At 39.4% G+C, this 23,389-nt stretch overlaps 1 protein-coding gene across 2 annotated transcripts in view; it reads left to right on the top strand.

Annotated features, from left to right (window-relative positions):
* LOC122651738 overlaps window positions 1-20,980 on the top strand; it is a 55,252-nt gene extending 34,272 nt beyond the window's left edge. For both annotated transcript variants that reach the window (XM_043845252.1, XM_043845251.1), the window contains exons 7-9: window positions 483-616; window positions 19,751-20,056; window positions 20,544-20,980. In XM_043845252.1, the coding sequence (XP_043701187.1) occupies window positions 483-616; window positions 19,751-20,056; window positions 20,544-20,728 (625 nt within the window). In that variant the 3' untranslated portion in view covers window positions 20,729-20,980. The remainder of the gene's footprint in view (window positions 1-482; window positions 617-19,750; window positions 20,057-20,543) is intronic.
* Window positions 20,981-23,389: the final 2,409 nt, after the last annotated feature.

Genomic DNA, 23,389 nt, shown 5'->3' with positions numbered 1-23,389 from the left:
AAGGTCATTTTAGGTCTTCCCCTTGCTCTTTTAGTTCCTTCAATCTGTCCCTTTAGTATTACTTGTTTGTTCCTCTTTATTGCTGGCTGTTTACAGAAAAAAAGTCTCTTTTTTTTTTTTTTTTTGGGTAGCCTTCATTCTAAGCTTTTCTCCTTGGTCGACCATCAAACATACCTAGCAGTTGCCTTCCATGCTTCACAAAATTACCACTCCTCCTTAGTGTTCCTTCATACTTAAATTAATCTTGAGGGCTCTTAATATCTCTTATTTTATAAAGTTCTGCAGTGCATATTCCCCTCTTACAATGTACATACTCTGCAGATTAAGGACGAGTATTACAGAATGCTTTGAATGCTTCACAAAATTACCACTCCTCCTTAGTGTTCCTTCATACTTAAATTAATCTTGAGGGCTCTTAATATCTCTTATTTTATAAAGTTCTGCAGTGCATATTCCCCTCTTACAATGTACATACTCTGCAGATTAAGGGCGAGTATTGCAGAATGCTTTGACCTAAAGCAGTACGACGTGCTCTCAACCTGCTACGAAGATATCTTAAAGAAGGATCCGACATGTATTCATTCATTAAGAAAGCTAATTACCATGCATAACAATGGTTTGTATTCATCATGAAACTTGTAACTGAGCATGGACTAAACTTTTTTCTTCGCTCTGGAATGATGTTGTTATACTATCTTAATTTCTACCAATTTCCTTCAAGAATATTACTACATCGTAGATGCCTTTCTTATCTAACCCGTTAGTTGATGTTGGATAGCTTTTGGATATTATCCTTTTGGATAATTGGCCCAATGAATAAAAAACTCTACTTTAATATAGGCATGGAACTAAATCTCAGTCGAAACTGACCGACATCTCCAACCTAGTTGTCTCAGTTTTGGGCCTGGCCGAAACGATCGAAACCCAGGGTCAAAACCCAAGGTTCGACCTTGGTTTCAACCAGGGAGGCCCTAGGTCGAAACCTCGAAATGAGATCCGACATGTCTCGGTTTCGGCTTGACCAAAACCGGCCTTGAAACCAAGATTTAGAACCTTGAATATAGGTAATGATATGTTCATGATTCAAGATTTCGGTTGAAACTTGAAGTTTCGGCCGAGATTAATGTAATTCTAGATGGCTGGAATACCAACTAGAACCAATAACCAGGATCTGCTAAGGGTTGGAGGAATCGGTTAGGTTAAAATAGGTGAAATTCTGAAATTAGGGTTAGGGTTGGATGCAAGGTTCGAAAACTCGGGTCTCGGTGGCATCTCAGCCAGGCCAGAAACCGAGTCGAGAGTTGCTGCATTTTTTTTTTTTTGGACTCAGACCCCCAACTCGGTGGGTTGTACACATATTTTGGGTCTGAAACTTGGTATCCAGCCTATTTCAGGCCATTTAAACACAATGGCATGCCCAGATTTGCCAAAAAACAAGTCCAAATATGAGTTTCACTTTGGACCATAGGTTGGTAGGCGACGAGTCGTACTAAAACAACATAATCTATATATAATTTAGTAAAACATAGCAAATTAGCAATCAAAACATTCTAATTAGCACACATCAATCAAAACATTCAAATAAAATGTACATTACATCAATGTTCACTTAATTTGTTACATAAAATGAGATTGAACAAGAAATTCATCCCTATATCGATCCACATAGAATTCCCATGTCATGGAATTGCTATAGTGTTGCAGATAGTGTGACACAGCTTCCATATAAGTCTTCTGATCAACATATACCAATCTCCCTATCTTAGGGTACATGGGAGGTTTGGTATGAGGTGTAAGATCCACTGCCATCGTCATATTGAATTTGAGGCATGTATGATGGTTTGGGACTAGGAATGTATACCCAACACCGACCCGAGCTTTGCTATCGTCATACTCACCGACTACCCATACCGACCATAGGCACTATAATCGAACCGGTGCTCTGCTGGCCATAGTCATAGCCATGATGATGCTTTGAGATGATTGCCATGATCGATGCTCACTAGTAGTATCTATACTCATGCTTCCGAAACTTGTAAGCATGATGTTCATACCGCTGTTGTCCTCCTCCTGAGCATATGACTGATGTGAGTGTTTGCAACCCTTCTTTCTGTTGTATGTTTTAGGGTGGCCACCATGGTCTTGATCTTGAGTGGCATGCGTAAACTGAGATTCACCGGTGAAACGCACAGGGTCCTCCTGCGTTCCAACTTCTTGCTCGTATTGCTCGCGCATCCCCTCATGACGATCATCATAATAACCGCCACTCCGCATGCCACTAGCAGCAGCAGCTTCACCACCACCACCACCAGCATCACCATCACCATCACCATCACCATCACCATCACCATCGCCAGTGTCATCACCACCACCATCATCATCATCAGCAGGACTTCCTACAGCAGGCTCAAAAAGTTTTGGTGACTCTGCATGTACACGTCCCTCTTGCGTCGACATATATTCATCAACATTAGTGCCGGTTACAGACGCAATAGTGGGGTCGGGCCTACCCCCAAATTGATCAATATCAGGTGTACCACGATCCCTCACCCACTGGAATAGGGGATCCTCATCATCATCAGAGTCCTCTTGAAAAATGTTGGACAGTTCAATGGGTTCTTTATCATTGGCCTCAATTCCTTCACGTATGTGCCTCATCCTTAATCTCATATTGTAGTGCACATACACAAGCTGCTCCAGTCGTTCGCTACCCAACCTATTCCGCCTCTTTGAATGTATCAATGAGAATGTACTCCAGTTGCGCTCACATCCGGAGGATGAACAAGTTTGTGAGAGCACTCTCACTGCTACCTTCCTCAGGTTGGGTGAACTTGTACCATAAAGCACCCACCACCAGTGCATTACAAATATAGAATAGTAAGAATATGTACATTCTAAAGAGATAAAATTATAATTCATAAATGTAATATCATGCCACCTACCAGGGTCTGACTTTTGTCTACCCTCCACTGCAGCTAGTCGATCGAAACTTGCTGAGGCCTCTCTGAAGTATTTGATCTATTTTCAATTTGAGGCATTAGTATTTCCTATTTAGTAATTACATTCATAAACTAACTACCAAAGTGCCAAAGTCCCATACTCTCACTTCATCATTGCAAGCAACTTGTGTCTTTGGATGGGGCTCCAACTTCTGAGTAACAGCTTGAACTGCCTCTAACAATTCTATGTCTAGCCCAAGATCATGGGAGTAGTGATACTTTGGATTCAAATAGTATGCTGGTAAAGTAAACACCACAAATATGATTTGTTAGTGACTTAATCGCTTTAATGCCTTTAGGGTTTTGAATATGTAAATGTAAAAAAGTTATAACATTTAAAGTATAAAGTATGTTGAACTCACCAGCCTTATGCAATGGATGACTCAAGTGCTTCTCCCACCGCTCATCAATGATGTTAGTGTAGGACTTTGCACTTTGAGGTATAGCAGCTCTAACCATTTCCTTCATTTTTGGATGGCAGCATAAATGTGGCCCAAAGTAGGCTTCTTCTCTCAGTATCAACCATCCTCGCATCGCCACCACCGGCTCTAATATGCCAACCACTTTCCCCAAGTCCTTCCAAAATCCATCATTTGCAATGGTCTGTTGTGCTACCTTTGCTTCTGACTTAGAACCTTGCCAACCAAACCATTCATAACTTGCAAACATACACCTTAGACCTATCGCCTTACTCTGAAAGCTCTTCAATGCAATGTAATTGGTGGCAAATCGAGTGACACCAGGCCTCACTAAATCTCCATTGCATTTCTCCCTCATCAAGGCTAAAGCATAAGAATGGTTGTACACAAAAGTTGTCACTTGTCTTGCCCTATTTACCACACCCGCCACCAAAGTCTTTTTCCCCATGTCCTTCAGAATTAAATCAATAGAATGGGCTGCACATGGGGTCCAAAAGAGCCGGATCCTCTTACTCTTCTTATTCATCAACTTCTCTCCAGCCTTTTTATAGTTGGAACCGTTATCCGTCACAATTTGGATAACGTTCCTTGGTCCTACCTCCTCCACCACTTGCTTCAACTCCTTATAAAAGTATGATGCATCCTTTATATGCTTTGATGCATCGATAGACTTCATGAATATAGTCTTTCCATTGCAACTCACCATGAAATTTATGATGGACAGCCTAGTAGGTCCAGTCCAACCATCAGCCATAAGAATAACCCCATATGTCTCCCACATTGGCTTCAAACCATCAATGTATTCTTTTAGCTCCTCTACCTCCTGAGGCAAATATACATTGTATAATTCAAATGGTGAAGGTCCCTTCCATCCTACACCAGCCCTCCCTGCAGCATCAAGGAATGCATTATAGTATGTTACTTGTGCTACATTGGCTGGAATGCCATGGTAAAGCATGAACTTGCTGAAGGCTTTTCGTGCTTTCTCTTGTTTACCACCAAATACTTGTGGGATGGTTGGCTAGTAGGCATCTTGTTGCCTAAAAGTGGTGGGATCCTGCTAAAAAATGGGTTCTGGACCTTATACTCGTGGTCGGGTTTGGTGTCGTGGTATATTTCTTGTCCCAGTGCTTCTCCTCCTCTCATCTTCTTGCACTGGTGCAGCTGAGCCAGATCCACTAGCTCCTCTTGCTTGCTCATATGCTCTTATATTATCAAAATGAAAACTTTGTCTACTCTCAGCCAAAGTTTGCTGGTAAATTCTCCATTCAGCCTTTGATTGAAACTCACCAGGTGGAGGCCCAATGTCAGTATCATCTCCGCCATGGACCTCTGCACCAGCCCTCTCTAGTATTGCCTCATTAAACTCTTGTTGCATTCTTTCCCTCTCAGATTTTTTTAATCTTCCTCCTTTCAAATGTTGTGTCAGTGCCACTTTCACTTGGATAGGAACATTTGGGCATGATGAAACATCCTTGCCTGTACCAGACAAGTGCTGCTTTAACCTGGTGGCTCCTCCAGATAGTAACTTCCCACAATAATTGCATTTGGACTTCTTTTTGTCTGCGGACATGGGAACTCCATGCTGCCATGCTATATCAGACATTGTATACAAAATGTCTTATGTTTTACATTGTTACATAAAAAAACATGTATTAATAACCATGGATCACTTAAAGTAAGGTATTCAAGACTTAAAGTATGCTATTCATAACTCTTAAATGTAATTTCAAGCTACTAGAACTATGAAATAACTATCTCTTATTTATCCCCTAACCCTAGTATTTATTTGTTAATTAAAAATAATATTTTGAATTTTTTTTAAAACTATTTATACCTTAAAGTATAAGAAAAATATAATGTAATGATGAATTTGACACCATTTGAAGTTGAATATTATGTACATATGTTGTACATAATTTTCCATAAGCAATAAGTATTTTTCCTTAATATTATATATATTTTTTTTAATTTTTATAATATATTTATTAAATCTGAAAAATAAAATAATTTTTTTAATGGGTGAAAATAAAAAATTAATCCATGGGGCTGTAGAGCATCCCAAGTAGTTTAACATATATCAAAATCATTTTCAAACAATCACTATTCATCCTATTTTTTTCATTTTCTTTTTTCAAATAAATCATTTATTTTTTCAGAAATTATAATAAATAATTTATTAATTGAAAAAAAATCCGACTCCATGAAGTGATAGATCGGGCAAAGATATTCAACATATATTAAAACCACATGAATCTAACAAGGATTACAAAAATTTTTTTTGGAAAAAATAGATTTGGGGAAGAAATAGAAAACACCTTTGAAATCTTGCAAATAGGTGATGATGCTCCAAATTGGCATTTGAATCTTCACTTTGGCACTTCAATCTAACTCCAAACAGTGCATTCCATCCAACAATCGAAAGAAAGAAGAAGAAATTTGAAGGAGAGGTGTTTTTCCCCTTGGTTTAGAGCCTATCGAGTTCTGTTCCTGCTCTCTCTTATGTTGGAAATGGGTTTTTGGGTGAAAATTGGGCTGAATACAAGTAAATAGCACCTTTGGGCCCAACCGAGATATCGCCGAGATCTCGCCGAGATATTGTTTTTTTTGTATTGAAAATATCTTGATTTTAACCTTCGAGATATCACTGAGGCCGAGATCTCGGCCGAGAAATTGCACTTTTAGGAACCGACTAGTAACTCGACTCGGTTTTGCCCAAAACCGAGAAACTCGGCGAGATCTCGCGAGTTCTCGAACCTTGGTTGGATGGGATCTAGGGTTTGAAGGTAGGGTTAGGTTAGGTTAGTAAAGGGAAGTCTTCCAGTAAAGGTCCTGAGATGTTTTATGGAGATTAGGTATGTAAAAAAAGTTGATTACTAAATTAGGGTTTGGGTTTTGGGAAATTGGAATGTAGGAGAATCAGGGTTTAGAGTGGTCACCTAAGGTTGGAACCAGAATCGAGTTTTCCTTAGGGTGTGGGAAGAAGATCGAAACTGGAAAGATGGGATTTTGATGAGTGATTTGGGCTGTACAGGTTTTAGGGTATGGGGAATGAAGTTCGGGTATGAGGGAATGTTAGGGTTAGGTTTTAGAGGATTAGAAGAAGAATGGTTTGGGGATGGGGATATGGACTTACTTGTTAGTTTAGGGATCCTTGAACCTTGAAGCAGAAAACAACAATTGAATCAAATCTTCAACTATCGGCTATGGCAGAATTGAAGTAGCTTGAACACTCGAATGCAAATCGATGAAGATAGAGAGGGGCAGTGAAGGCTATCTCAGTCTGGGCATCTCACCCTCACAGCCTATCTCAGGACAGTGTTGTTTGCAAAGCAACTTTTCATTCATTAAATCGTGGGAGACTCTCAAGAGCTCTTACATATATATAGCCTTATGGCTGGACAGAATTCAAACTCTAACTATGACTCAAAACTTAGCTAGGACTGATAACTGAACTAGGAATACTAACTAGGACTTCTAACTATGTTTCAAACTTGCACTAGGAATCCCAATTAGAATTACAATTCAAATAAAGACTGACTAAATAAAACAACAAATTAAAAGCCCACGATTTTAACTGTTGGTGTAGGGATTTCCTTACACCTACCCGATAGCTACTCATGCTAGTGTAGGGAAGGATCCCTACACCTGCGGCTGGTTTTAGACAGCCAATTTACATCAACTCCCCCCCCCTCTTAAAAACATTCGTCTCCGACGAATGGATGAAAGACATATAACGCTCATAAAGATCCAGATCAAGACGCTTGAAGTTGTCGGCGTGAATCCAGGTGTTGTCACTATCAGGGCGATCCTTCCATTTGACAAGGAAAGAGTAATAACCACGACCACCACGCATAGTAGTGAACTTGTTGTCAAGCACATTCTCAATAATATCATCCGTAGGAGTAGTGAACTATGGTAAACGGAGAGCATATTCAGTATCACCTTCGTCAGAATGGTGGTCGACATATAGAGTGAGATCAGCCACATTGAAAACATTACCAATCTTCATAGATGGAGGAAGTTCAAGCTGGTAGGCATTGCCGCATTGGGCCCTATGCGCTGCAGTACTTTGAAAGGACCCATCTTGCGGGGATGGAGCTTGTGATTGGCGCCTGGAGGAAGCCATTCAGGGGAAATACCAACCATCACTATATCACCTAGTTGAAATTCCACATATCGACGATGACGATCCGCCACAGCCTTGTACCCATCATTACTAATAGCAAATTGTTGACAAACATCAGCCTCCACACTAACACGAACATGAAGAATAGGAATCAAGTCCACAGGGCGCTTAGGTTGCAAGCCCAAAACAATCTCGAAAGGGGTACATCCAGTGGTGCGATTAACGGAACTGTTGTATGCAAACTCGGCAATATCGAGGACAGAAGGCCAGTCGCTCTCATGATCACGAACAAGGCATCAGAGAAGATTGCCTAAGCTGCGGTTAAGCACCTTAGTCTAACCGTCGGTTTGAGGATGAAAGGTTGTAGAGAACTTCAACTTTGTATTTGTTTTTGTCCACAAGGTCTTCAAAAACTAACTAGTGAATTTCACATCCCGATCAGAAACAATAGATTCTGGCTGCCCATGAATACGCACTACTTCTTTGAAGAAGAGTCTGGCTATATGACTTGCATCAAATGTCTTCCGACAAGGGATAAAATGAGCAATCTTCGAAAATTTGTCCACCACTACAAATATAGAATCATGACGCTCCTGTGTAGATGGTAAACCCAGAACAAAGTCCATACTGATATGCAGCCAGGGTGCATGTGGAACTGTTAAAGGTGTATAGAGGCATGTGTTCTGTTTATTGCCCTTAGCAAGTTGGCAAGCACAACAACGTTGAATAACCTATTGTACATCGCATTGTAAATGTGACCAATAATATAAGTCTGCAACTGCAGCATATGTCTTGCTAACTCCAAAATGCCTTCCCATACCACCACCATGTAGCTCTCTAATGAGGTGTAGTCGAAGAGAAGTGTTAGGGATACATAATCGCGTCCCTAAGAAGAGATATCCATCACGTAATGAATACTTCGCATCAGTTCCTCCTTGCTATAACGTGGCATAAATAAGGGAAAAATCAGAATCAGATGGATATCTCTAATATGCTCAATGCTGGCACTATGAGTAGTGGAGGTGGACATGGTGAGTACTTTGCGACTTGGTGCATCAGCGACCTGAATCTCTTTGCTCACCTTGTACTTTAGAGTGAAGTGGAACTCTTGGAGATAAGCAATCCATTTAGTATGCCGGTTGCTTATGGATCGCTGTAAATGCAAATACTTGAGGGCTTCATGATTAGAGTATAGAATAAATTCCTTGCCCACTAGGTAGTGTCTCCAATGTTTCAGGATCTGGATCATTGCATATAATTCTGGATCATAGGTAGAGTAACGCCGCTTAGCGTCGTTTAGCTTTTCACTGTAGAAGGCAATGGGGTGACTTGATTGCATAAGAACTCCAATTCCAACATGGGATGCATCTGTCTACACTTCAAAGATGATATCAAAGTTGGGTAACCATAGAATTGGTGCCTCAGTCATCTTTTGTTTGATCAATGCAAAGGCTTTGGTGGCAGCCGGTGTCCAAGAGAATTTACCTTTGCCCTCCTTCATGCCTTCAGTAAAAGGTTCCATGATGCCACTGAAATTCCGAATGAAACGTCGATAGAATGATGCTAGGCCGTGGAAACTCCTGACCTTAGTTAAAGTTTGTGGTACCGGCTAGTCAACTATGCTTTGTACCTTTGTTGCGTTAGCTTCAACTCCTTTGGAAGATATAATAAATCCAAGGAAGATAACCTTGGGCAACATAAAAGAACACTTCTTGAGGTTGATGTGAGCTTCTCCGCACATAACACTCTCATCACATGCTTCAGATGATCAAGGTGTTCATCAGTAGTATGACTGTAGATAAGAATGTTATCAAAGTAGACTACCAGAAATTTGCCGATGAATGGACGGAGCACCTGTGTCATCACATGCATGAAAGTGCTTGGTACATTTGTAAGGCCAAAGGGCAGCACCTTCCACTCATATAGTCCATCTTTTGTCTTGAATGCAGTCTTCCGCTCATCCCTTGGACGGATCCTAATTTGATGATATCCACTCTTCAAGTCAATCTTCGAAAAGATAGAAGCCCCAGTGAACATGTCTAACATATCATCAAGGCGTGGGATAGGAAACCTGTACTTGACGGTGATCTTGTTGATGGCCCTGCTATCAATACACATCCGCCATGTGCCATCTTTCTTTGGAGTAAGTAGTGCTTGGACAGCACACGGGCTCATTCTCTCAGCAATAAATCCTTTGCGAAGAAGATCATCCACTTGCTTCTTGAGTTCGGCATGCTCAGTGGGGCTGAGGTGATAAGTGGGCAGATTTGGTAATATTGATCCCGGTACGAGATCATTGGCATACTGTATATCTCTCATCGGTGGCAGCTCGTCAGGAAGATTACCTGGTACTAGATCTGAGAAGTCATTGAGTAGATCCTTCATAGCCTTGGGATGAGTAACAGTAGGGGCCTGGCGACACTTCTTTCGTGACCAGAGCTAATATCAATCCTGTCTCCTCACTGGTAGTAAGGAATTCTTGCTGGGGTAATGCAAGAAGTCGTGATTCCATGGGCTCTGCCTTACTAGTACCTGTGTTAGCACGTGGTACTTTGTTGTTTGTGCTTTCTTTTATTGGCTGTTTCATGTCAATAGTCTTCAAGATCTGTTGTCGATTCAGTTGGGCAGCTCTAAGCCTTGGTTTCATCATGGGTACGTTGAGTGGATTGAGGACCAGTGGTTTCCCATTGAAATCGAAGAAACACTGATTTGTTGTACCTCCCACCAGCACATTATTATCATACAACCAAGGTCTTCCTAGTAACACATCAGTCAGAATCATGGGTATCACATCGCACCAGACATTTTCTTCATAACCAGAAATTTTAAGGGGTACCGAGCTTCGCTGATTTACCTCTAGAGTATCGCTATTGATTAAGGATACCTTGTATGCTTGCGGATGAGGTTCAGCTTTAAGCTTTCCTGCAATGACAAAAGCCTGAGAAACCACGTTGACACAACTTCCTCTGTCCATGATTACTTGTGCTGTTGATGAGCCACTATCCATTAGTGTATAAAAAATACAATGTCGACGCCAATCCTCCCCTTAGGTTCAGCAATTAGAATACGTGTCACTATATTGATCTCATAAGTGTCATCATCTAGGGTGTCATCATAATCGTCTCCCTCAAGGGCAGCATTAACAGCCCAATTATCATTAAGCTGTGGCTCACATACTTGGACATCTGGACTAGCTTCCATAGCTGCGATCACTGAGTTGGACTTTCCCCTTTGTGGACAAAATTTTGCATGATGACTCTCTTGCTGGCAATGAAAACATTTATTGGTGGACTGATTATTCATGGGTGCCTTACCTCTGTCCTCTGTAGTTGGTGGGATTCGGTTAGGGAACCCACTTGATCTATTAGGAGCAAAAGTCCTCCTAACATCACCGGATTGTTGAGTGATCCTTCGTGGGGCAGCCTTGATTAATCTTCAGCATCCATTGCCTTCTCAAAATAGTGGTTCAAGTTGTATATTTCAACCACTCCCATCTTGTCCCTGACATCAGCTCTCAATCCCAACTTGAAATGAGATATAAGCTGATCATCGTTCTCATCTACACCAGTGCGAGAAAGTAAATCATTAAATTTATCTATATATACCTCAACAGTGAAAGTACCTTGGTGTATGGTATTGAGTTGGTCATGTAGGCGCCTTTGATAAGGAGGTAGGCACTTCTCTTTGAGAATTTTCTTCATAGCTGCCCAAGTAACTGGTTCCATGTGACGACGGATCAATCTATCTTCATGTGTACGCCACCGATCCCTAGCTCCTGCAGTTAACTTGGTACTGGCCAGCTGCATCTTTCGGTCCAGAGACAACTAAAACCATTTGAAGTAGTCATCTAAAGCACTCAACCAGTCATGGAATGCAATAGGGTCATGTTTCCCATTATACTCTTTAAGATCCAGCTGCACCTTATGCTTATCATCACGGTAGTACTGATGTCGTTCATCTTCTTCAAAAGCAGGGTTGTGAATAGCTCTATGAGTCTGCTATGTTAGAACTCTCTGTGGTAGCCTTCGTGGATGTTGATTGTCAGTAAGAGAAGTAACAGCTTTGATTTGTAGCATCTGAAGTGGAGGTGTAGTAGGTCCTTGTTGTAATAGTTTTTATGTTTCTCACCTCTTCAGTCAACCTTTTACTGATTTCATATCTTCAGATAATCCTCTAACTATTTCAGCCAGTTGTTGAAGAGTGATTGGAGATCCCATAGCTCTGATACCAAATAATATAATTCTGGATGGCTGGAATACCAACTAGAATCAATAACCAGGATCTGCTAAGGGTTGGAGGTATCGGTTAGGTTAAAATAGGTGAAATTCTGAAATTAGGGTTATAATTTGATGGGATCTAGGGTTTGAAGGTAGGGTTAAGTTAGGTTGGTAAAGGGAAGTCTTCCGGTGAAGGTCCTGAGATGTTTTATGGAGATTAGGTATGTAAAAAAAGTTGATTACTAAATTAGGGTTTGGGTTTCTGGGTTTTGGGAAATTGGAATGTAAGAGAATCTAGGGTTTAGAGTGGTCACCTAAGGCTGGAACCAGAATCGAGTTCCCTTAGGGTGTGGGAAGAAAATCGAATCTGGAAAGATGGGATTTTGATGAGTGATTTGGGCTGTACAGGTTTTAGGTTATGGGGAATGAAGTTCGGGTATGAGGGAATGTTAGGGTTAGGTTTTAGAGGATTAGAAGAAGAAGGGGTTGGGGATGGGGATATGGACTTACTTGTTAGCTTAGGGATCCTTGAACCTTGAAACAGAAAACAGCAATTGAATCAAATCTTCAACTATCGGCTATGGCAGAATTGAAGTAGCTTGAACACTTGAATGCAGATCGATGGAGATAGAGAGAGGGAGTGAAGGCTATCTCAGCCTGGGTATCTCATCCTCACAGCCTATCTCAGGATAGTGTTGTTTGCAAAGCAACTTTTCATTCATTAAATCGTGGGAGACTCTCAAGAGCTCTTACATATATATAGCCTTATGGCTGGACAGAATTCAAACTCTAACTATGACTCAAAACTTAGCTAGGACTGATAACTGAACTAGGAATACTAACTAGGACTTCTAACTATGTTTCAAACTTGCACTAGGAATCCCAATTAGAATTCCTACACCTGCGGCTGGTTTTAGACAGCCAATTTACATCAGAGATACCTTGGTTTCCCAAGTTTCCGAGACGAAACTCATATGTAATACTGTTTTGACCAGGTTTTGACATATTTCGACAATATTTCGGAAGTTTCAATAATTTCGACCAGTTTCGACCAAAAAATACCAAGTTTCGACCAATTTTAACCAACCCATGATATGTCGAGTTTTGCCCAAACAACACCAGGTTTTGGTCGAAACCTGGGAAATCTCGGTTTCGGCCGGGGTCAAAACCGGCTTCAAAACTGAGATTTAGAACCTAGGATATGTTTACTAATTGGCATATAATCACACCCAAGGTTCTAAGACTTGGGTCTCGGTGGCATCTCGGCCAAGCCAGAAACCAAGTCGAGCCGAGACCTCGGCGAGTTGGTGCAATTTTTTTTTTTTTGACTTGGACCCCCAACTCGGTGGGTTTTACACATTTTTTGGGTCTGAAACTTGGTATCCAGCCTATTTCAGGCCATTTAAACACAATGGCATGCCCAGATTTGCCAAAAAACAAGTCCAAATATGAGTTTTACTTTGGGCCATAGGTTGGTAGGCGACGAGTCGTACTAAAAGTCTAAAACAACCTACTCTACATATAATTTAGTAAAACTTAGCAAATTTAGCAATCAAAACATTCTAATTAGTACATATCAAATTATCAATCAAAACATTCAAATAAAAAGTACATTACATCAATGTTCACTGAATTTGTTACATAAAATATGATTGAGTAATAAATTCATCCCCATATTGATCCACAAAAAATTCCCATGTCATGGAATTGCTGCAATGTTGCACATATTGTGACACGGCTGCCATACAAGTCTTCTGATCAACATATACCAGTCTCCCTATCTTAGGGTACATGGGAGGCTGTTGGTATGGCGTGTAACTGTGTAAGATGAACTGCTACTATCATATTGAGTTTGAGGCATGTATGGCTGGTTTGGGACTGGGAATATGTACCCAAAACCTGACCCAGAGCTTTGATTGTCATACTCAGTTGCTGACTGCCCATACTGACCATAAGCACTATAATCAGAACCGGTGCTCTCCTGGCCATAGTCATAGCCATGATGATGCTGAGATGATTGCCATGACTGATGCTCACTAGTAGTATCTATACTCATGCTTCCGAAACTTGCAAGCACGGTGTTCATACTGCTGTCATCATCTTGAGCATCTAACTGATGTGAGTGTTGGCGACCCTTCTTTCTTTTGTATGTTTTAGGGTGACCACCATGGTCTTGATCTTGAGTGGCATGCGTAAACTGAGACTCACTGGTGAAACGCACAGGGTCCCCCTGCGTTCCCACCTCATACTGGTACTGCTCGCGCATCCCCTCATGACGATCATCATAATAACCGCCACTCGGCATGCCACGACCACCACCACCACCACCACCATCATCACCATCACCACCATCACCATCACCATCACCATCACCATCATCACCATCACCACTGGCATCACCACTACCATCATCATCATCAGCAGGCTCAAAAGGTTTCGGTGACTCTGCATGTGCACGCCCCTCTTGCAACGACATATAATCCTCAGCATCAGTGCCGGTTACAGACGCAATGGTGGGGTCGGGCCTACCCCCAGGCTGATCCATATCAGGTGTACCACGATCCCTCACCCACTGGAATAGGGGATCCTCATCGTCATCAGAGTTCTCTTGGAAAATGTTGGACAATTCAATGGGTTCTTTATCATTGGCCTCAATTCCTTCACGTATATGCCTCATCCTTAATGTCATATTGTAGTGCACATACACAAGCTGCTCCAGTCGTTCGCTACCCAACTTGTTCCGCCTCTTTGAATATATCAATGAGAATGTACTCCAGTTGCGCTCACATCCGGAGGATGAACAAGTTTGTGAGAGCACTCTCACTGCTACCTTCCTCAGGTTGGGTGAACTTGTACCATAAAACACCCACCAGTCGGCTGCATTACATATATAGAATAGTAAGAATATGTACATTCTAAAGAGATAAAATTATAATTCATAAATGTAAATATGTAATATCATGCCACCTACCAGGGTCTGGCTTTTGTCTACCCTCCACTGCAGCTTGTCGACCAAAACTTGCTGAGGCCTCTCTAAAGTATTTGATCTATTTTCAATTTGTGGAATTAGTATTTCCTATTTAGTAATTACATTCATAAACTAACTACCAAAGTACCAAAGTCGCATACTCTCACCTCATCATTGTAAGCAGATTGTGTCTTTGGATTGAGCTCTAACTTCGCAGTAACAGTTTGAACTGCCTCTAACAATTCTATGTCTAGCCTAAGATCATGGGAGTAGTGATACTTTGGATTCAAATAGTATGCTGGTAAAGTAGACACCACAAATATGATTTGTTAGTGACTTTACTGACTTAATGCCTTTGGGTTTTGAATATGTAAATGTAAAAAAGTTATAACATTTAAAGTGTAAAGTATGTTGAACTCACCAACTTTATGCAATGGATGACTCAAGTGCTTCTCCCACCGCTCATCAATGATGTTAGTGTAGGACTTTGCACTTTGAGGTATAGCAGCTCTAACCATTTCCTTCATTTTTTGGATGATAGCATAAATTTGGGTCAAGGTAGGCTTCTTCTCTGTATCAACCATCCTCAGTACTGCCACCACTGGCTCTAATATGGCAACCACTTTCCCCAAGTCCTTCCAAAATCCATCACTTGCAATGGTCTGTTGTGCTGCCTTTGCATCTTCTGACTTAGAACCTTGCCAACCAAACCATTTATCACTTGCAAACATAGACCTCAGACCTATCGCCTTAGTCTGAAAGCTCTTCAATACAATGTAATTGATGGCAAATCGAGTGACACCAGGCCTCACTAAATCTCCATTGCATTTCTCCCTCAACAAGGCTAAAGCATAAGAATGGTTGTACACAAAAGTTGTCACTTGTCTTGCCCTATTTACCACACCCGCCACCAAAGTCTTTTTCCCCATGTCCTTCAGCATTAAATCAATAGAATGGGCTGCACATGGGGTCCAAAAGAGCCGGATCCTCTTACTCTTCTTATTCATCAACTTCTCTCCAGCCTTTTTAAAGTTGGAACCGTTATCCGTCACAATTTGGATAACGTTCCTTGGTCCTACCTCCTCCACCACTTGCTTCAACTCCTTATTCAAGTATGATGCATCCTTTACATGATTTGATGCATCGATGGACTTCAAGAATACAGTCTTTCCATTGCAACTCACTATGAAATTTATGATGGATAATCTAGTAGGTCTAGTCCATCCATCAGCCATAAGAGTAACCCCATATGTCTCCCACATTGGCTTCAAATTATCAATCTTATATTCTCAAAATGAAAACTTTGTCTACTCTCAGCCAAAGTCTGCTGGTAAATTCTCCATTCAGCCTCTTATTGAAACTCACCAGGTGGAGGCCCAATGTCAGTATCATCTCCGCCACGGACCTCTACACCAGTCCTCTCTAGTACTGCCTCATCAAACTCTTGTTGCATTCTTTCCCTCTCAGCTTTCTTTAATCTTCCTCCTTTCAAATGTTGTGCTATTGCCACTTTCACTTGGATAGGAACATTTGGGCATGAGGCAACATCCTTGCCTGTAGCAGACAAGTGTTGCTTTAACCTAGTGGCTCCTCCAGATAGCAACTTCCCACAATAATTGCATTTAGATTTCTTTTTGTCTGCGGACATGGGGACTCAATGTTGCCATTCTATATCAAACATTGTGTACAAAATATCTTATATTTTACACTGTTACATAAAAAAGCATGTATTAATAACCATGGATCACTTAAAGTAAGGTATTCAAGACTTAAAGTATGCTATTCATAACTCTTAAACGTAATGTCAAGCAAGTAGAACTATGAAATAACTATCTCTTATTTATCCCCTAACCCTAGTATTTATTTCTTAATTAAAAATAATATTTTGAATTTTTTTCTAAAATATTTATACCTTAAAGTATAAGAAAAATATAATGTAATGATGTATTTGACACCATTTCAAGTTGAATATTATGTACATATGTTGTACATAATTTTCCATAGGCAACAAGTATTTTTCCTTAATATTATATATATTTTTTAAAATTTTTATAATATATTTATTAAATCTGAAAAATAAAATAATTTTTTTAATGGGTGAAAATAAAAAATTAATCCATGGGGCTGTAGAGCATCCCAAGTTGTTTAACATATATCAAATTTATTTTCAAACAATCACTATTCATCCTATTTTTTTCATTTTCTTTTTTCAAATAAATCATTTATTTTTTCAGAAATTATAATAAAAAATTTAATAACTGAAAAATAAATCCGACTCCATCAAGTGATAGATCGGGCAAAGATGTTTACCATATATCAAAACCAAATGAATCTAACAAGTATTACACAATTTTTTTTGAAAAAAATAGATTTGGGAAAAATTAGAAAATACCTTTGAAATCCTATAAATAGGTGATGATTTGGAGTTGAATCTTCACTTTACCACTTGAATCTCACTTCAAACATCATAATCCACTAAAGATTTGAGAGAAATAGGAAGAAATTTGAGAGAGAGAGCTCTTGGAGTGTTTTTCTCTAAACTTTAGAGAGCTTTGAACAGAACTCGAGATTTCCGAGTTCTGTCCATTGCTCTCTTTTAAAAAAATGGGCATATGGGCATATGGGTCATGAAAACTGGGTAAAAAACCATATAACCCGATACCGAGATCTCGAGATATTGAAATTTTACAACTATAAAAAAACAGAGAAATGTGTATCGAGACTTGGTCGAGATCTCGCCGAGAAATTGCAGTTTTAGGAACCGTAGGCCATCTCGACTCGCTATCTCACGAAACCGATAAATCTCGTGAGTTCTCGCCAAGATCTCGCGAGTTCTCGAACCATGATCACTCCTTTGGTGATTAGGTTTAGTAAAGAGGATATGAAACAGAAAATAAAAAACTGGAATCGAAAATTGGGAAAAAGTTTTGTACAACGCCAGCTCAAAAATGAAATTGCACACTCCCTCATATATCGCTGTTCATTTGAGGGCGTGATATGTCATAAATGCCCCTCCCCCTTTTGTCAGATTTCAAAGGGGGTTCTCTTATTCACCCAAAACTGCACTCGGGCAGTGTAGGGAAACCTCTCCCTAGAAAATTTAATCAAAAGGTGAAAATCAAGAATTTGGTAAGAAAAAGGAGAAGAAATTCAAGAAAACTGTTCAAATGCATAGTTATCAAAGCATCGCCATGGTGGTGTCGCCTTGCTTTTTTCCCCTCTAAAACGCTATGGTCGCCTTCCTGCCTTGATAACTTTGCTCAGAAGATAAAAGGACCCGTAAACTGAATCAGATTATCTATTAAGAGGGGAAGATGAATTAGATTTACAAAAAAAAATTATAAAGGAACGAAGAAATTGAATCAAAGATTTGATTAATCTTCTCAATTCCAGGTTTAGAGCTCCAATAAAAACTCTAAACAGATCAAGAGTTTTTTTTGGGGGGAATAAAGAATATAATTACTAAAGAAAAAGGAACAGATCAAGAGTTGTTGAAGAGTCTCAAGAAGGTAAAGAAACAAACAAAAAACCTGTGTTGCATGGACACTTAAGCTTATGTGCTGTACCCATGTTCAACACTACTGTAAGCCAATGAGAGTGCAAGAAAATGAATCTTTTCCATACCCAAGTTTTGCCTTCCTTGTCTGGGTAACATAACTAAAAGCAAACAGTCACACATGAAAGCATGAATCTTAAAATAGAGAAAACATGGTAAGCATCAAGCAAGAATTAAAAAACGACAGATATAAGAAAAACCTCTTAACTGCAGGCAGCCAACAGTGTACTGGCAAGCATCCAAATTACTTTATTCCATACCAATATTTTTCAATCACTAGTGCTCCATGGAGTGTTTATACTTATTCTCTTTAGCTTGTACTTCTACTAGTAAGATCTCTAAGATTCCTAATAAGAACCAAATTACAAGCTTAAGTACACTCCTCTCCTGAACAATTAAGGATATCAAAATAAGAAATTTACGCTCAATAAACATTCCTAAGAAAATGGAACTTCCTAAATAAATATCCCACCACAGATTGACACCCTACATGAAATTTGCTTATAACTTCCTCAACACAGCTCAAAATTGCAAGATCTTGCACTTGTCAGAAAGGTAACTGAATTGGTTTTAGATGGCACCACACTAAATGGACGAATATTACTTCCAAAACTGGCTCCAAATGGAAGTGTGACAGAAATAACCAGTTGGAATAGTTCAAAACTCAAGAGATAATATTGCCTCATACAAATCCACTATTACATGACTTCCTCTAGTCAAACATGGAATTTTGAGACATCATCATTTGAAGCTTGAAATGCTTTTGCATCATTAGGCTGTATATTGTCAACTTTAATACATGGATGACTCAAATATGTAGCCATCTTCTTAAAATATTTAATGGTTTACTGAAGCTTCCATGTCGGATGTTGTACACTGCTTGGCCATTGCATTTATATTAATAGTAAATGATTAGGTTGTGTATCTTGCCCATCTGTTCAGCCATTCATAGAAGGCTGAAGGTGCCCTGGGTTGGAACTGGTGTTGCAAAAAGGAGGAAATTTAATCATCTTGTCTCGTATTTATAGTTTAGAATTCCATCTATTGTACATAATATATCATCGTTTTTTGTATTCAGTATAATTTTCAATGTATTTTGTTTGTTTTGTTTTCCTCTGATAAACTGTGAGATGCTTCTGTATAAAGTTCCTATGATAACTTTTTCTTTTTATGCATAATGAAATTTATTCAGAAGAAGAAAGATCTATATACAGTGAAACAACAACAACAACAATAACAACAAGAGATAGGCCATATGCAACAACTCAAATAGAGAAATCATAAAATAGGATAATGCCCTAAATAAAACTCAAAAGTGCACGTAGACTGCTAAATTTAAATTTGATAAAGAGATGAATAGTTGATTCCTCATCTACAGTGCAAATTAAACCAACCTGGGGAAATGTGTCAGTGTTATCTTGCTTGTCTAATATTGTTCTTTGTTTGATTTGGATATTTGTAGGGGACTATAATTTTGAACCACTAGTGGAGATGATAGCCTTACATCTAGATGCTACATATGCAACATGTGACATATGGGGAGAGCTTGCATCATGCTTCCTCAAGCTTTCTCACTACGAAGAAGATCAAATGTCAGTATGTGGAAATGAAAATGAATATGGAAACAAGAAACAGTTTTCTGTTTGTTTCAATTCGATTCCCAGATCGTTCATAGAGGGTAACTTGCGAATGTCATGGAAACTACGTTGCAAATGGTGGTCTAGACGCCACTTCAGCAAGAACATCCACGACTCAGAGATGCAAGAAGGTATCTTCAATTGTTTGTGGAATATTTTCTGTAGCTCAGTAATGAGAGTCTTCTGTAATTTGGTTTCCTTTGTGTCTGCTTACTGAGCCAGTCTGTTTATTTGATTTCAGTCTCACTATCCATTAATGCCATGGTATTGATCGTCTGATGTGTTGCTGTCTTCTGGAAATTAGAAGATAATTTGATTGGTCAAAAATCCATTTTACTGAAAATATCATAGCTAGGGAACACGTATCCTATTTAGCAATTATGAATCACTAGGAATAACTTCTGATGCTTATGGATGTACTCCCCGCATCACCCCACAAAACTCTCTGTTTCCTCCCTTCAATGATTTTTAGAAATGAAGGCATGATTTGGTTAGTAAATACAATTATACAATCACTGAATTGATCTCTTCTTTGAGGCTCAGTAATTAGACTATCAAGTTCTCTCCAAATGCTTTATTTCGGTAAATTAATGATGCTCCTGCTCTTGATTTCAACAGGTGAATTTCAGCTATTAACATGCAAGGCAGCATGTGCATGTCACCTTTATGGACCAGAGTTTGAATATGTTAAGAGTGTTAATACTTATCTAAAGAAAGAGGATAACCAGGAGAGGATGATGTTTCTGCAAAATCACATGAATAATTCAATCAAGCTTCTTGAAAATTTGAATAGGTCAGGCTGAATGCTGCAGTGCTTTCTCTTTGAAAAGTAGAAGGGAGAAGTTTCACCATTTCCAGTCAGTGAGCGGATGCTCCTTTTGGATTGGTAATCTATCACACAGTAATTTTATTTCAAATTGGAAACCTGACACTGTTTCTTGTACTCCTGAACAACACCTCGGTGCTGAAGAAAGAAATGTCCTTTGGCAGCTGTAATTGTGGTAATCTCATGGTTGAGGAATCTGAAAACTTAAGTAGTCCTGGATTTTAAAGTATCCACTGACCTCAAAAGTGCATGTTTTTTTTTTGGTCCTATAAGTTGTATCAAGTGTTATGGTTTATATATCAGGTGTCTCGATCATGTGATGTCATTGAGAAGTCAGCCAAGTGGATTCGTTTCATTGCTTCAATCAAGTTTTCAGCCTGTTGAAGAGTTTTTCAAGGAATCAACAACAGCTTGCTTTTTGGATCAGGTGGGAGTTTTTCAATTTGAATTGTATTTAGCTTTTTTAGGATTGAGATACATGTACATATCAGCCCTGAAGGATGTAATATTTATTCTGTTTCATAACATAAATGAGTCAGGAGGGTCTTGCATAAATCCACACCTACTATATTTATTGTGAATTTTTCTTCATGAATTGATGGTATTCGCTTTATTTTTAATGTGGAATGAGTTGCTCATTCTTGGTTTTCAACCATTGGGGTTGATTTTGATACACCAGGAAATATAATTGCACCTCTGTTTTTGCTACAAACCAAAAAGGAAGCTACCTCTCTTGTCCTTGTAGCTAGTAAACTGCTAGTGTCACCGGAGATATGTTGGGAAACTTTTCCAGCTGATTTGAATATCAGAAGACCATCTTCTGCTGGATAGCTTTACCTACCTCACTGGTTTATTTCAAACTGAGCAGTTGATGATCCGTACTACACAGTATACAGCAGGGGCTGGTGGATGAATTGATTAAATACTTCATTTTAATATTTGTTTCTACCAGAGTGAGGACAGAGTTAATTTATCTTCCATTACTTGAATGTAGCCTTGTTGGAAATGGCTTCTGGTTGTTTTGTTGAATTAGACAAAAGCAAAGCTGAAAAGGGGAAGGCAAAAAGACTATGGGTTCTCTTCCATGCTCTGTGAAATTCAAAAGGGAGCATGATCTGTGTACCAATTAAGGCATTTTGCAGTGGCATCTTTCAAAACCCTAGCAGAAATCAGAAGTCAGAAGAACAGAATGGAAGATGAAATGAATATCATAAATCTCTCTTTCAGCAATAATGAATAAGATCTATTTTTTACTTTCAAAACCCTAGCAGAAATCAGAAGTCAAAAGAACAGAATGGAAGATGAAATGAATATCATAAATCTCTCAGAGATGCATCTTGTTGTCACCAAGGTGGTGAAGTTAGAAATAGTAACAATCTTCTGATTGCCCTTGTTTTATTCTCAAAGTTATTTAAGTCAGGGGTAAAAAGATATTTCAAAAAAAATTTGAAATGACTTGTCATTATGTCATTTTCAATAGTGAGCCCATAGAAATGCACGTGGAAGCATTAATCGGGCAGTCATTTCCCATTTCATGGGGGTGGGGTGGTCATTTCGCCCCACCTGTGTTTGGCATAAGCACCATACTCCACCCCACCTCCCCCAACAGAAACCATTTTCCCTTTTTATTTTATTCCAGATAAACACATGCGTTATGGTGCCTAGATCCTATGGTCCAAAAGATACCCCACAAAAGATTCTGAAGAAAACTAGAGAACTAAAATCCATAATAAAAGAGGTAAAAAAAGTAAAGGGAAAAAATCTCTACCTGATGGTATTTTCTATGCCCTCTCACAGGGCACTGTGAGATGACGTTTCTGCCCTTTGGGTAGATATTCGGGCGTGCTCCCCCATTAGACTAGGCACTTGTGTAGAGAACATGCGATCAAAGTAGAGATCTCTTGCCCGTAAAGTATAATTACAATTTTGTTCTCACCAACCTTGGTTAACATTTTTCCTCTTGTAAATAAGAATAAGGTTCATAACATTCTTGGTGACTCCCCTATAAAAGATGGTTCCCTTTATCTAGGAACTCTATAGTCGCAAAAAAAAAACAAAAGGAAAAAGACAATCTCGAATAATATTATAACTCGTGTTCGTTCCAAGTTGGGGCTATGGAAAGCCCTGATGTTGTCTCAAACCGGAAGGTCTGTCCTGAAATTAGTGTTAAGCTCTGTACCAACATATTGGATGTCATGCTTCCATTTTCCAGATAACTCTGTAACCGAAGAGATTCTATTTAATGTAGATTTTGGAAAGGATTGCATGATGATTGTAAAGCAACTCCAAAAAAAAAAAAAACGGCTTTTTCTAAGCATCACGTGTTCAAATCAAAGGTCCACAGTCTCACTTCCCATAGACCTAGGCTGGTCATTGATCTTTTGGGATGAGTTTGTAAGACCTAAAGCCATGATCATGACATAGATTAAGAAACACAAGCAAAGTACAATAAATACAAGTGAACCTAGAGCCATGGAGATGAATACCACGAATATCGATGAGTTGAGATCGATGGAACCATGACTCATTTTGATCAGGTTTTACTCGAGTCAAGTCAAGTCAAAGAAACTCATGACATGGCTCTTCTTCACTCTACTCGGACGCTAATCTCCTTTGCTTATAGGGAAAGTAACAGGGC

The sequence above is a fragment of the Telopea speciosissima genome, chromosome 2 (genome assembly GCF_018873765.1).
Source record: "Telopea speciosissima isolate NSW1024214 ecotype Mountain lineage chromosome 2, Tspe_v1, whole genome shotgun sequence".
Lineage (NCBI taxonomy): Eukaryota > Viridiplantae > Streptophyta > Magnoliopsida > Proteales > Proteaceae > Telopea > Telopea speciosissima.
The sequence above is the reverse complement of the archived record's forward strand: the minus strand, read 5'-3'. Positions and strand labels throughout refer to the sequence as shown.